General features: G+C 55.1%; 1 protein-coding gene across 1 annotated transcript in view; it reads left to right on the top strand.

Moving 5' to 3' along the window:
* The window catches only part of EPHA8 (EPH receptor A8), a 38,397-nt gene that overhangs the window by 19,638 nt on the left and 3,530 nt on the right, over positions 1-15,229 (top strand). The window contains exons 3-14 of the mRNA XM_009334125.1: positions 4,128-4,283; positions 5,344-5,679; positions 8,027-8,151; positions 8,335-8,497; positions 8,862-8,958; positions 9,650-9,717; positions 10,261-10,386; positions 11,250-11,435; positions 12,018-12,079; positions 12,472-12,681; positions 14,154-14,156; positions 15,063-15,212. Coding sequence (XP_009332400.1) covers positions 4,128-4,283; positions 5,344-5,679; positions 8,027-8,151; positions 8,335-8,497; positions 8,862-8,958; positions 9,650-9,717; positions 10,261-10,386; positions 11,250-11,435; positions 12,018-12,079; positions 12,472-12,681; positions 14,154-14,156; positions 15,063-15,212 — 1,682 coding nt within the window. The remainder of the gene's footprint in view (positions 1-4,127; positions 4,284-5,343; positions 5,680-8,026; positions 8,152-8,334; positions 8,498-8,861; positions 8,959-9,649; positions 9,718-10,260; positions 10,387-11,249; positions 11,436-12,017; positions 12,080-12,471; positions 12,682-14,153; positions 14,157-15,062; positions 15,213-15,229) is intronic.

The raw sequence follows: 15,229 nt of genomic DNA, 5'->3' as shown, positions 1-15,229 counted from the left end.
CACCAAAGGGAGGTACATGGCTGCTCTTCTGGTGCTTGCTGATGCCCAGCTTTGTTGCAGGGTCAGGGAAATGGGCAATTGGTGGCACCAGTGCCACGGAGCTGCCCCATGGCACCCTCCCAGCTGTGCCATCTCCCTACCCAAATCTCCTGGGCTGAGGAGGGATCTGAGAGGGAGCGACATGGGGTTGATGCTTGCATTTGCAGCCCCACCGAAGTAGCCCTTGGTGGTCCCACCAGGGCCACCTGCAGAGCACTAGTCCCAGACGATGACTTCGGACTGAGAAAAGCGGCTCGTTCCCGGCTAGCATATCCTCGACAGGTTCATCTATCATCTCCCGAGCTCTGCCAGCTTATTAGCAGATGTTGTCCTGTCCCCAGAGGATGGAGAGGGAGGGAAACAAATGGACCGAACTACAGATGGCTGGCAGAGCCCTCCCCACGCTCGCTGTTTCTGAGACAAGCCTGCTGCTCTGCGGTCCCTTGGGCAGGCGATGCGTGCAAGAGTGGGGCTGGTGGGCTGGGAAAAAAAGGCAAGATGTGCTGTGCGGGGGTGGGGAGCGGATCAGTGGAAGACCCGTGGTATTGACCCCAAGAGGCTGGGATGATAACTGGGGACCCACCTATGCGACAGAGGGCTGGAGATGTGCTCTGCCAAGCACGGGTTTAGTGTTGGTTCTTGTAGGCTCTGCCTGTGACACTGGGACCAGCCAGGTGTCTGGGCTGCAAGCCCAGTGTAGATGTGCAAGTCTTGAGCTGGGCTGCAGGTGAAGGTCTGCTGCTGTCCCACGTGCACTGTAAAACCACACCGTGAGATGAAACTGCAAGGACAGGCGCCTTGTCTGGGTTTTACAGGGGGAATGGCACTGGGGACAGAAGGAGGACACCAGTAGCAGGACTTCTGGTGGTCCGCAAAGAGGCAGGACCCGAGATCCTCCGACACAGAGCAAGGGCATAAATTGCATAAAATAATTTAAAAAAAGAAATCCCCACCTTCTGCAGGGCTCCTGGGAGGGCACTTCTGGCAGGCGGCAGTAGGTTGTTGCAGTGAAGACAGCAGGACAACCGTCCTGCACCTCCCTGGTGGGTGGCTTCAGATTTTGGTGGCTTCAGTGTGTGCGACAAGCATGGCTGTGGAGCCCTGTGGATTTTAGATCTGGTGCATTCGACTGAATTTTTCTCGCTGGCCACTTCTCTGCTGCTTTGCTCTTATCAGAACTAATCCTGGAGGTCCTGGTCTTCCACGTGTCACTGGCCTGGCATGAAAGAGCTCAATCCAGAGCAGGACATGCCTGTCATCCCATACTGTAGGGATTTCATACCTTGTGCAGGTTCCAAGCTGGTGCGCTCTCCCGTGCCTGCGAAAGGCTTTGCACGTGTGTCCTGCTTCCATCTAAAGCAAGCACTGAAACGCACAGAGGTGCATGGCTCCGTCCAGAGCAGTGCCTGCCCCAGCCCCAGTTGCTCTCCAAGCCTCCTCTCGTGCTCGTGCTGTCCAGGTGCTGGGAGGTGGCTCCCAACGGCTCTGCCCTGGTGCACAAATTCACCTGTAATTTGTCATTTAGGATAATTTTCCCCCTGAGTGCATCTAAAATAATGGTGAATCGTTGCTACAGGTAATTAATGGTGTTCTTTTACAGCATTGAATGCTAAGTGATTACAATTGCTTGGTGCAAATCGGCTGCGCTTCGTGTTCCCATCCTTCCTGCTAGCTTTTTCTCTCCATACCTGATGTAGCACTGATTTCTCTGCCTTTAATTAAATATTGGTGGGGGGAACACTCCAGTGCCTCTTGAATCAAGAGTCCCTGGTTGCTGCATGGGTAGAGATGACGGTGGTTTGCAGGTCCAAGGGGGATTCAGACAAGCTGAAGGCAGCAAATCCTGATATGTATGCTGCCCAGCATGGACTGTGGGGCTGTCTCATTGCTCGGTTCCCATCTGGTAGTCTGTGCTCATGCCGTGTCTTCATCCTTTCCCACATGGAAAAACTGGGAACTTTTCTTTCTTAGAGATTTGGGTGGGGTTTTTTTCCCAGCTGGCTACCTCCCAGATTTGTCCCCACCTGAGAACAGGGTGTAACAGCACTCATCTCAGTCTTACACCCAAAAACAAAAGGTTGCAGACCAGAGGGTGTTGCAGCTTCAGGCAGAGGACATTTGGTAAAGGCAGAGTGTCCCTGGCTCTCTTAGTGTGTGGCATCACGAGGACCAGTCAGCACCAGAGCTTGGCAAATGTCCTGGGCTGTCCTTGGTGTGGCTGGCTGGGGACAGCAAACCTCCTCTCCCAACTCTGCCTCCCTGTTTTCTCTCCTCTTCTGATGCCCTTGAGGAGGTGAAAGGCATCAAGAAAGCTGGGGAGCCAAAGCCAGTCCCGAGCTGCTGCGATTTCCTTGTGAGTTACATCTGCCTTCCCTTGCACCCAGTTTGGGCATTTCTGCTGCTTGCTTTGATGCCCTTTGGGGAGTGGAGGAGCATGAATTTAGGAACAAACTCTGGAACTGCTGGCCTTTGCTTTTTCCAGCCGGCTGTACCAAGATGTGATACAAACCCGCGATACCAACATCTCTGGCACGTGCAGCACGTGTACATCCCGCTGGTGGTATTGGCCCCCTGTCTTTAAAGTAGCATTCGGTGAAAAAGTGCCACAGGAGCTGGTGATAGAGTTTGAAGAGGGACCAGCAAGCCTCCAGGGATGTGTGTGGCTGGAGCACTGCCTTCAGCTGCCATTGCTGGAAGTATCTCAGTTATAAAGAGGTTGTTGTATTACTGTGCAGCATGTGATATGTGAAATATGTTGGTAGCAGTCAGTCCAGGGAGATCTGTGGCAAGGAAAGGAGTGTTATTAATAAGAAAACAAATCAGCACCTAGAAGCAGAACAAACAGACAGCACGGAGGGACCCAGACCACCAGGGATGCTGGATTGCAAACAAAACCCGTCTACATGCTTGGAAGCAAAAATTGAGGCTGTATGCAGAGCTGGCCACTGGGGGTAAAGACGAGAAAATGAAGGTATTACTACCTCAGTAGGGAAAACCAGAAATGAGTCAGAGCCAGGAACAATGCTTGAATCACTGGAACTGGTCCTAGAAGTACTTGATGAATACAGGGACCCAGACAGAGGCTGTTTTTCCTTACTTGGAATCGAAATCTGCAAGAGAGGACAGATCCTTCCACACCCAGACAGATACCTGACATGCCACCTGTCACTCTTGAGCTAATCAATTTTCCTAACGAGAGGCGAGTTGTTTGTTTGTGTGACAAATGATTCACCCGAGGAGCTGCTGGGAAAGGTGGGGGTAGGACAGAGCAGACGGATGCCAGCCCTAGTGTGGGATGAGCGTGTGCTCCTGCTGCACAGCCCACGGCACCAGGAAGAGGCAGAGCAACTGAAGGCAGGTTGTGTTGTCAAAAAAAACCCTCAGGCTGGCTTATGTGGCCTTGCTGTCCCTCCACAGAGAGCAGGCAGCATGCATGCACTGCCGGTTTGCTGCAACGTGAAACGAGAGAGGGTGTTTTCCCTTGTTTTGTGCAAGGAAATTTGTCGCTTCGTATAGCAGCACACCAGGGGCTTGCAGAGGGACATGCACCATGTCCCAGGTGCGGAGATTTTAATTCTTGAAACCGCCCACATGGATGCTTTTGGGCACCAAAACCCACCACGAGTGGTGTGGCAACCACTGTGAAGTGAGGAATGTGCCGTAAAGTGCTGCCTGGTTTGATCTTCGCAGCGCTCCCTGCCCTGTGGCTAGGCAGTGGCCCAGAGGGGTGGCTGCAGTGGGGAGAGCTCTGGGCAGCAGGCATGGGTGCAAGGAGAGCACCTCGAGCTTTGCAGGCAGCTCACGAAAAGCAGAGGCACCCAAGTCTGCTTATGAAACAGTGGGGAACAGGTACCAGGATGGCAGCAAGTACAGCCTGGGGGCAGAGACAAAAGCAGTTTTCACAGAGCCTGGCTTCCAGCTGCACAGCTGAGGGGGGACTCACCCAGACATTGGGGAGAAGGGCTGGTTTCCCATGCACTGGGACGGGGTTAAAAGTGGGGTCCAGATTTGCACTGGTGGGATTCGCCAAGCCGTGGGGTGCACCTCATCCAGGCGCATCCCTCTGACCTCTGTTCCCTCCTCTGCAGCCTGCCAGCTGGGATTTTATAAGTCGGCCCCCGGGGACCAGCTGTGTGCAAAGTGCCCCTTGCACAGCCATTCGGAGAGCCGGGCGGCCCGCGTGTGCCGCTGCGACAGCAGCTTCTACAGGGCGGTGCAGGACCCCCCCTCGGCCGCCTGCACGCGTGAGTACCCCGGCTGCCCAGGCATCCGTCTGCACTGCAGTGGGGCAGGTGTCACGTCCTCAGACACGGCAGATGTTCCCGGGCTGAGCCCATCATGCACCCTTGCCTCTTGCATGCTGCCCAAGGTGCTGTAGCAGCCTTTCTCTCAGCACACGAGCTGAGACCCCCCCTTAGCCGCCTGCCCTCTCTCTCATCCTCACCCTGCTGCTCTCCAAACATCCCTGGCCAGAGTCTGCTCCCCTCCCAGGGCTCTCTCCTGCAACAGAGCGGGGCGAGATCATGGCTCTGCCAGCAAGCTCACCTGCTCACACACCAGCCAGCGTGTCAGCCACTTGCTGGCTGCTTTCCTTTGCAGAAATGCCCAGGGTGGTCAGACCCCTGGGAGGCCACGGGCCAGCGCAAGTGCCGCTGCACTCTCCCTCGCTGTGGGTGGACGGTGGCACCAGGCTTGTTATATAGTTTCCACTCAGCTCTCTGCAATAGGCTGCTTTGAGGCGCCCAGTGCTATTAAAAGGGGACAAGAGCGTCCCAAGAGGAGTCCTCCTCTCTGCAGTCGGTCCAGGAGGGCAGAAAGGCTGCTAGCTGAAGCCAGGGTGAAAGACAGGTCAGCAACATCTGACCTTGTGTTTCCCTAGGACTTATCCACCCAAGAATGTTAATCTCCCCAGGAAATGTGAGTTTACCCTTCCCTTTAGATGAGCAGATCCTGCTCTCCACCCTCCAGCCTATTGAAACCTTGGCTCTTCCCCCAAAATCTTCCCACATCCCCATCGCTTCCTGCTTCCCCCAGAACAAACATCAGCTCTTCCCTGCCCGGTACTTGGCATCCTGATCCAGAACACCTTACCTCCACAGCATTTCACCTCAAGACCTGTCTGTGTCTTTGCTGTCTTCTGTTTGGAGCATTTCCCCCTCTGGGCAGCTCTGTCGTCCCTGTAGCACTGTTTGTAAGCGCAGGTACATGCTGCCCAAGGTGCACCTCCCCGTTGGTCCCATGCTCTGCCAGTCCCAACGTGCTTCAGCAGACCCAGCTCTGCCTGAACCTCTGCTTCTTTTCCAGGGCCCCCCTCTGCTCCTGTGAACCTGATCTCCAGTGTAAATGGCACTTCGGTGACACTGGAGTGGGGCCCGCCCCTGGACAAGGGGGGACGCGCTGACATCGTGTACAACGTGGTCTGCAGGCGCTGCGCGGGGGACGCTGGCCAGTGTGAGGCGTGCGGCAGTGGGATCCGCTTCGTGCCCCAGCAGATGAGCCTGGTGCAAGGAGCGCTGACGGTGACCAACCTCCTGGCCCACACCAACTACTCCTTTTGGGTGGAGGCCGTCAACGGCGTGTCTGACCTCAGCCTGGAGTCCAGGAGAGCTGCAGTTGCCAACATCACGACAAACCAGGCAGGTAGGAGGAGCAGACACCCCCCTCCAGGCTTTGCCTGTATGGGTGATGCTGATGTTGCTCCGACGTTGCTCCAGCCAGTATCTGCAGGAGCCAGAACCTGCCCTAGCAGCCAAGGGCTGGTTTGGTGGTGGGCATGGGACCCCCGGGAGATATGACCCCTATCCTCTCTGCTGCTGGAGGTAGGTTCAGGGAGCTGGGGAGGGCTGGAGACAAGCTGCTGCCCAAGGCAACTCTTACCCTTATCTGGTTCATGGTATCCTTTTTCATCCTTTCCCTCCACTTCAGCCTGCAGCTGCTGGTGGAGGCTCCTTTTCTGCAGGAGACAGGGGGCATGGAGAACACTTGTTTATTGACAGGAACACTAAGTGGAGCATGAATCTTTCAGGCTGTTCCTCCAGCCTTCTGTCCTTTCCCAAAGGGCCAAGCAGCAGTTCATGCTCTGCTCTTAACTCACACCAATGCCAGGCCCTGGCAGGTGACAGCAACGTTTGCTGGGAAACGTCTCTCTCATGCATGTCTCATCTTTGCAAATCCCTTGGTGTGAAATGCTCTTTCCCCAGGAAATACTTCTGAGCAATGCTCTAGCCCAGGTGGGCCAGGACCTTGCTCCAGGGTCACCTGGGCACCTCCCCAGAGCAGAGCCCCGCTAAGCCCCTTTCCATGGAGCACGCTGCGGGCAGAGGGGACAGGGCAGGGAGTGACCCTTCTTGTTAATCCTCCCAGTTGGAAACGAGCCCACGGGAACTTCCCGTGATGCTGAGCCCCTTCTGCTCTCATGGTGGTGGTGCCAGAAGGAGAAACCCGGGGAGCCTCGCTGGGTTAGCTCATGGCTGGCACGAGAACAAGGCCCTTTTGTTACTAATGCCTGCCCGTAGCACTTCTTCAGCCCTCCACCAAGCCCACGTGGAAACAGCTCAGTCCTGCTGGCTCACTCCTGCGTGATCCCTCCAAGTGCTGACGAGCAGCATCAGCCTAATGCCTTGGAGGGGGATGCTCTCCCTCCCTCTCAGCTCTCCAAGTGCTGAATATTCCCATTTCAATCTCTCTGCTAGAAAGTGGATGCTGAGCAGGTGCTGCGAAACCAGCGGGATTGGGAATTTGGTAGTGATTGAAGTTTAGCTGCCGTGCCAGCATGGTGCTCCAGCTGCTGCACACCACAGAGCATCCCTGCCCACCAGGAGGGGCTGAGGGACCCCTGCTGCACTGCATGGGGTGGTTTGCCCATGCTGGGTGCTGGTCACTCTTGTCCCCCCAGCCCAGGGCAGCTGAGCAGGGCAGGAGCGGGTGCAGCAGAGATGCCCTGGGGCTGTTAGGAGAGATGGCGTTGCACGTGCCCGTGGGGTTTAGCTGATTCCCACCATCCCACCCTGTCCCAGCTCCCCAGGATCCTGTGTCCCAACAGTGATTTCTGCTTCTCAGAGGAGCCAGCTCGAAGACGAACTGAGCTATAACTGCTGCCTTTCTGTCCCCGGGTGCCCCACTTGTTGCTGCAGCTCCTGCGGCCTCTTTTGATCTCTGTGCTGCTCCAGCCTCTGTGTCTGCCCCCGCGCCGCAGCCATGGCAGACAGCAGCTCCATCTTCCCCAGAGCCACCATTTTTCATCCCGTTTTTCATTCGGCAGTTAAGGTCATAAGGGGTGCCTGACCCCTTCCCATGAGTCGGACCCAATGGCTGCGCCTGGCCATCGCAGCACCCCACCACACTCTCTGGGGTCCTTCCAGGGTAGATTTTCCCAGAGGCAAAAGAGGCTGGTGAGTTGGCCTCTGCAGCTGTGGCAGCTCCAGTTTGGACACAGCAGGTACAAGGACCGATTCACAGGCTCCCAACCCAGGCCCAGGCAGATGACGAGTATCTCAGGGCAGGAGAAGCACCCCCAGGGCACCTTTAGACTGATGCTCAGTCCCTGATCACCCCTCTGGGCATTTAGCATCTCCCCTTTCCCTCTTCCCCTGCCCCTCTCCCCCTTCCCTAGGTGGGGCAGGAGGGGTCAGGGTCCTGCTAGGGATCTCCATGACCTCCAGCACCGCAGCCCCTTCTCCTTTCTGGCTCCAGATCACAGCGAAGCACCAGTGTCCCCTCCTGCCTGTGCTGGGACAGTGCCCTCCTCTTTCATCTCCTTGGAGCCTGCTCACTCCATGGGAAAGAGATTGAGGCAACTGAAGCTAACAAAAAGCCCATTCATAGCACTCATCCCCACATGGCTTTAATTAAAAAAGAAACATGGTTTAAACCAGGGGTCCTGCATGGGGCTCCACTTCCACCCTTCTCTGCTGCTGTGTCCTGCTGCCCTCGCCCATGCAGGACCCCCACCAGCAGGCACCTAACACCCTGCCATCTGTGTCCCCAGCCCCATCCCAGGTGGTGGTGGTCCGCCAGGAGAGCACGGGCCAGAACAGCGTGACTTTGCTGTGGCAAGAGCCAGACCAGCCCAACGGCATCATCCTGGAGTACGAGATCAAGTACTACGAGAAGGTAATGCTGAGCTTGCCGCCGCAAACCAGTCCCAACGTGGTGGATTTAGACAGGGGCATGGCTTGGTTTAAATCCTGCTGGTGCAATTGCTGCTATCAGCCAGCCTTGCACAAAGGACTATTTTGGAAGACTTTGTGGCTGCTGTGGTGCTGCAGCAAGGTTTTTGATGTTGCTTTTCCCCAGGACAAGGAAATGCAGAGCTATTCGACTCTGAAATCCAAGGGCACTGCTGCCACCATCTCTGGGCTTAAGCCTGCAACCCGCTACATTTTCCAGGTTCGGGCTCGCACCTCTGCTGGCTGTGGGAGGTTCAGTCAGACCGTGGAGGTGGAAACAGGGAAGCCAGGTGAGTGTGTGCAGTTGTGGGATGTGGGAAGTGTGGGACTGGAAGCATGGGGGATGGCGATACCCTTGTTCATGATGATAGTGCCTCTGCCACACAGGGAGAGAGGCTGGAGGCACATCTCCTGGGGTTTCAGCCTGCAGGGCTTGCTTGAGGTTGCCCTCCTGAGATGTGTTTATGCATTAGAAAGAAGAGGGAGGAAGGACGTAATGGTTCCTGTACACTGGGAGAGCCCCAAAGATGGGGCTGGATGGGGAATGGTGCTTTGTCTTTGAAGAACATGACCCCAGTGGGGTAGATGAGTTTCTGAAGCAGAGCAGAGTGCTTCTCACTCCAGCTCACCTCCTTCCTATCCCGCTTCTTCCAGTCTCTCTCCGATACGACACGATGACGATTGTCTGGATCTGCCTGACACTCATCACTGGCCTCATCGCATTGCTGGTGGTCCTAATCTGCAAGAAGAGGTAAGTGTTTTCTGGAGGTCAGTGCATCTTGTCACCAAGTGGGGCAGGAGGGATGGGAGAACTTGGATGCAACTGTTCTCCTCTCAGTTTGTGCAGAGCATCCATAGGTCAGGGATTAATAAGCAACCAAGATACTTCATCTAGGGGACACCCTGCCTCCACTTTCCCTGAGGCAGAGCCAGTCTCCAGACCTTCCCCTCATGCCAGTGGGCTGAATAGCAGTAGCAGTAGCAATAGCAATAGCAGCAGCAATAGTGATAGCAATAGCCATAGCAATACCAGTACCCGTACCACTACCGGTACGAGGGCTGACTGAATGGGCTGGGGGGTAGGTCAGGAGTGGAGAGAGCTCTTCTCCATCAGAGAGGTCCAAGGTGGACTGTGTCTGCTACATCTCAGCATGGCTGAGCCAGGCATGTGGAGCACATATGCGGCTGCCCAGAGTAGACAAAAGGGATGCAGCTTTTAGCACTGCCAAGCCTTGGAGAGCACCTGGAAAGTACCTCGCTGCAGGCCAAAGTGTCAGCCCAGCAAGATGCAGGGATGCAGCTGGTGAAGGGCCAAGTGTTATCTCCACCTCCTCCTGGGCTGCCTACAGCCCTGGCACGCATTGCCTTCCACCCTGCCTTTGGGCTGCTTGTGGGAACGAGGGACAGGAGCACCTCTTCTAACCCTTGTGTCCTCGCGGCAGGCACTGTGGGTACAGCAAGGCTTTCCAGGACTCCGACGAGGAGAAGATGCATTATCAGAATGGGCAAGGTAGGACCCTCCCTGCTGCTGCCCCTTGGGTGTGAAGGACCTCAGCCCTGTGGATGGGCAGGGACCTGGACCATTACCCACTGGCACTGCTGTGGTTTCCAGGGGGAAGGGTTTTGACCACTGCCTGCTTCTGGGGATGTGTCTAGGAGAGCTGAGCGGGGGCTCTGATCCCAGGGGCATCCTGGTAACAGGGTTGAAGGGTTGCACAGCATGAGATGGGACTGCGGCAGGTTCATCCGAGACAGCAGCAGGCCAGAAGAGTGGAAAATTCATCACAGGCGAGGGGTGGGGGTGGGGGGATGATGGAGGGGGACAATCACATGGAAGAGACCTGGGCAGCCAGGTCCTGGACTGCTCTGAGGACACTGCTGTGCCAAAGAGTGCCTTAGGTTTCCTTGGGGCTGCAACCTCTGTGGCTCCTCAGCATGTCAACCCAGGAAGTCCGGCCCCTGTCCATCCTCTGCCTGGCTGCTGGGTGCCCCTACTTCTCAGCAGGGCTGCCTGAAAGAGCTTATCTCCTCTCTCCCCTTTGAAACCTGGCAGTGAAGTTCCCCGAGTCCAAGTTCTACGTTGACCCCCACACGTACGAGGACCCCTGCCAAGCTGTGCATGAGTTCACCCGTGAAATCGAGGCCTCCCGGATCAAGATCGAAAAGGTCATTGGGTCTGGTGAGTCCCCGGGCCAGGCTGTCTCTTTGCATCGTGTCTGCTCAGGGAAATTCACGCTCTGAGGTTGTGCTGTCCCCGGGGCCCACTGGGACCACGGGAGGCTACACAGCACATGCACAGTGCTCAGCCAGGGCTTCATCTGCTCCTTATCCTTTTGAGATCAAAATCATGGATAGAGTGGGGGGTTTTGGTGCATGAAATAAACTCTTTGGAGGCAGCCTGGTGCGGAAGGTTGCTGTTCAGCTGGCGTGGCACCGACGGCTCAGGCTGACACAGCCGATGGCTCAGCCTGTCCCGCGTGGGTGCTCCAAGGTGGCCACCCTGCTTTCAAACCTCGAAGCAAGTGTCTGGGGTGGCAAGGTGCAAATGAAATTGCAAGCAAAATGGTAAATTTTCAGAACAAAAGTGATTTTTGCATAGGAACAGGTTCTTGCAGGGAAGCACGGGGCAGAGACAGAGCTGGAACTTCACCAGCAGCACCCCAATGGCTTACCCCAGAGCAGCACTAGAAAGCCTGGCTGAGACATCCCTGCTGCTCTAAGAGACTCCCAAATTTGTTCATTAAAAGCAGTAAAGCAAGTGCCACTGTAATCACTGCTCTTGGCCCACTGCCTTCAGTAAAAGGCATCAGAGAGAGGTGGTTGCTGATATTTCTGCCCAGTTCCCAGAGGTGGCACTGGAAGCTGGAGATGGGCAATCCTTTCTGTCCTCAGAAAGAGGCAGTGATGCACAAAAAACCCAGGAGTTCTGAGGGGCTGCAGCACTCTGTGAGTGTGCCGGCAGACTGGGTGATCCGTGGTGCTGGTGGGTCGATGAAAGAAGCTGAGGATCTCCTCATGCCCTCATCTTCCCTTGCCTTGCAGGGGAATCCGGAGAGGTGTGCTATGGCCGCCTGAAGCTGCCAGGGAAGAGGGAGATTCCTGTGGCCATCAAGGCACTGAAAGCAGGCTACACGGAGAAGCAGAGACGGGACTTCCTGAGCGAAGCCAGCATCATGGCGCAGTTCGACCACCCCAACGTCATCCACCTGGAGGGTGTGGTGACCAAGAGTATGTGGCTGGTGGGGACGGGACCCTATGGTGGGGCAGAGCTGGGATGTATCTCCCTGTGGGCACCCTGGGAGATGGGGGTCAGGGATCACTTTGGGTGCTCTCCTTCCTTTGGTTGCCCCAGTTGCTCACTTGTCAGATGCCCATTTACCCGGGGTCCCCTCCATCCCACCCCATTGGTCATCCAGGTGACCCATCCCAGGTCAGGGTTATTGGTTTAGGAGATGTCCTACCCATTAGCATTTATTTTAAAGGCTGCCTGTATTGAATCATAATTTGAAGACTTCCTTCAAAAAGGCACATTCTGATGCAAAGCGTTATGCTAATGGAATGCAAATTTCAGCGAGATAACGAAGCTGACCTAGCCACATCCATAGCACCTGGAGGGAGGGGTAAGTGCCCGGGTTATTGCCACATCCCCACCATCTTGCCCGTCCTGTGCAGTGCAGGGGTGAGACCGCTCTGCGGAGCTGCAGGAGATCCACAGGCCTGGATTCATGTCTCTCCCAGTAAAAGCCTGGCTCCGGGCTTCCCAGAGGAAGGTGACTTCTCTGCTCACTTGACCTCCCTTGTCTTCTGCAGGCAAATTGGTAATGATTGTTACTGAATACATGGAGAACGGCTCGCTAGACACTTTCCTCAGGGTAAGGAGCTCTTTTGTATTTTTATTCATTGCACATACCCCTGGGCTGAGTGACTGGAGGAGGGGCTGGTTCCTGCTCCTCAGCCTCACGGCCACTGCAATCCCTGTGCGAGAGTGGTGTGCTGTGGGCTCTCACCTCTCCAGCAGACACGGGCTCCAGGGCATCATGGCTGGCTCACCAGAGCGGCACTGCAAAGGCAGGGACACCTGCCTGAACAGTGTGTCAGAGGCGCTGGGAGGGCAGAAATGGGCTGGGGGGACAGAGAGAGGCACTGGGGTTAGAGGAGGTACTAAGCCAAAGATGAGAGGTACTAGGGGGTTAGTTTAATAAGACCAGCATCAATAGGATGCTGGTGAAAACCACGAATGAACTCTGGGTTATTTCCTTTCCAGAAACATGATGGGCAGTTCACCATCATCCAGCTGGTGGGCATGTTGCGTGGCATCGGAGCAGGCATGAGGTACCTGTCTGACCTGGGCTACGTGCACCGGGACTTGGCTGCCCGCAACATCCTGGTGAACAGCAACCTGGTCTGCAAAGTGTCTGATTTTGGCCTCTCACGCATCCTGGAGGATGACCCTGATGCTGCGTACACCACCACGGTGCGTGGCTCCTAGCGTTGCAGTCTTGTTGATCCTTACTGATGGTGATTGCCCCAGGCCACTGACAGATGGAAAGTTAGACACTCTCAAGTCAAGATAGGCAGGGCAGGAATGGAGACAGTCACCTCACTGCTGATATCTGGACCAAGAGCATGAACTCAAAGAGCTTCTGAACCTTAATGCATTGTCCTTCATACAGGGACATCCCAGAACTGAAGTGTGCAGTGAACAAAGAGAAGCAGGGTGGGAGAGCAGGAGGTTGATCAAACCTCCCCAGCCAACAGCTCCTGTGGGCAAACACGGCCCACTGCACAGGGACACTCCCATGTCCCTGTTGGAGTCCTTCCCTAGACTGTGTAGCTCCATCCACTCCTTCAGTTCTCCTAGAGCCATTGGTCAGTAGGTGGGTGTTATGGTACACTCTTCAGCAGCGTGGCCACACACTAGTTTTTCCATGTGACTCTGCCTCATTCAGGGGTGTGGACAGGGTGGGAGTTGGCTTTGCAACCTAGATGATTTTGTTTTAATGTAGGACACTTTTGTCTGTGAAGCCATTTTAAGATTTTTCTGGCCAACCTGACAGCTCTGGAGCTTGATGTGCTCCTCCACTGGAGGTCACCAAATGAAATACATTGAGGGAATGTGCTCTTTTTCCACTTCTCTGGCCATGAAAGGAATTACTGTGCTCCCCAGGCACACCTCTGGCTGGGAAAATGTGGTGGATAGACAGTTCCTGATGGAGACCAGTTTGGAGCTGCAGCTGAGGAGTCTGAGCATCATTTTTCAGAAGGACCAAGACTAGAGAAGCAGAAAGAGCTTCAGGTTACTTTGGGGTAGCTGACAGCAATGCAGAGCACGGCCCAAAGCAGTTGCAGCTCTGAGGGATGAGTGCACAGTGGCCCAGCCTGGAGAACACGGTCTTCATGCTCTTTGCTTTGCAGCCAAGTGGAGAAGTGAGCCAGAATGTGTCCTGTGTGTGTCTTTGTGTTCAGCTGCTCCCTTTGGTATCTCAAGAAATAACTTGATATTCCAGATCCTTTATTTTCGGGGAAGCTTCCTGCTGCTTGGTTCAAGTACAGCATCTTCTGCATCTTGGCCTTGGGACTCTCAGTGGCAGGGTAAGAAGGGGTCCAAGATCAGCTAGGGCTTCCTGATGTCAGAGCAGCCCATCTCCTTGTCTGTGGCCTACAGACTCACACATACCCTGGCCTTCCTCCCACCAAGCCAGTCTCTGAGCTTTCCACTAGCGCTTTTGATCTTGACCGCACTGGGTCAGGAAGGTGACCTGAGTGACCAGAGCTCATGTATTGACCTACCTGCTGACCCTTTCCAATTCTGCCCAGTTTCTAGAGACACTGTCTCATGTCCCCAGTATGAATGCAAGCAGGGAGGTAACTAGAGGATGGAGCAGCTGCCAGGAATGTCACAAGCAGAGGCTTTTAGGCATCTTGGCACAGTGAAACCCACCAGAGCTGGTTGCTCTGGAGGAAGACTAGGTGCATAGTCTGGATAGAGCTGAACCACAAAGATGCAGTGACAGGATCAGGAGTTTGAGATCTCTGGTGAGGTCTCAGTCCGGGTTTCCTGAAATGAGGATGCTTTCTTGTTCAGAAACTTGTGATGCTATCCTGTGTTCCTCCTCTGTTGTCCTCGACCTGCTCAGGAGATTACTTCCCCAAAGGAACTCTTCCAAAGGACACATCATTCATCTTCAGTCCCCATCAAGGAGTGTGCCAGAGCAGGCAGGACTCAGCTGGGTGAAGGCAACTCTCCCTGGATAGGGATACCTGAAGGGTGTTCCCAGGCACATCATGCCTGCCCTAGCTGCTCTGGGAAATCCACCCGGTGTTCTCCACAACTTTCCTCTTCAGATGGCTGGCAACGACATTTCCAGCTTAAATGTATTCTTAGCCCGTATATCGCTGATTTTTGTCAGCATTGTCCTTTAATTCAACCAGGCCTTCTCTTCAGTGCTTGCCTGCCAAAGCAGTAATGGACAGGGAGCACATGCCATCACTCTCCTTGTCTGTTCAAGTCAGGCTTTCTGCTTGCGTCCAGGGTCAGCTCCATGCTTTTGTGCTCTGGTAGCCCGTGGCTCCACTTCATCACTTTGAATTCCTCTTTTGAACACTGAGGGACAGAATTATGCACGAAGAAGACCTTGTAAAACAGCACAGCTTTCTCCTTGCTCTACTGGAAATACCTTGAAGTCATCCTTCAGGTACACCTCTAGGCTTATCTTGTGCAGATTGCCTCCTCGGTCCTTTCTAGAAGATGCCATCCCAGCGTCCTGCTTGTCTAATCTGCTGTCCCAGCTGCAGAGAGGTAGGGATGCCTGAGCCCTGCATGCTCTGAGCCTCCACTGTTGCTCACTTTTTCAGGGGGGGAAGATCCCTATTCGCTGGACAGCTCCGGAGGCCATCGCATACCGCAAGTTCTCCTCGGCCAGCGATGTGTGGAGCTACGGCATTGTCATGTGGGAGGTGCTGGCCTACGGCGAGCGCCCGTACTGGAACATGACCAACCGGGATGTGAGTGGATGCGGGAC

The sequence above is a fragment of the Pygoscelis adeliae genome, unplaced genomic scaffold (genome assembly GCF_000699105.1).
Source record: "Pygoscelis adeliae isolate BGI_AS28 unplaced genomic scaffold, ASM69910v1 Scaffold291, whole genome shotgun sequence".
In the NCBI taxonomy this organism is placed as follows: Eukaryota; Metazoa; Chordata; class Aves; order Sphenisciformes; family Spheniscidae; genus Pygoscelis; species Pygoscelis adeliae.
The sequence above is the reverse complement of the archived record's forward strand: the minus strand, read 5'-3'. Positions and strand labels throughout refer to the sequence as shown.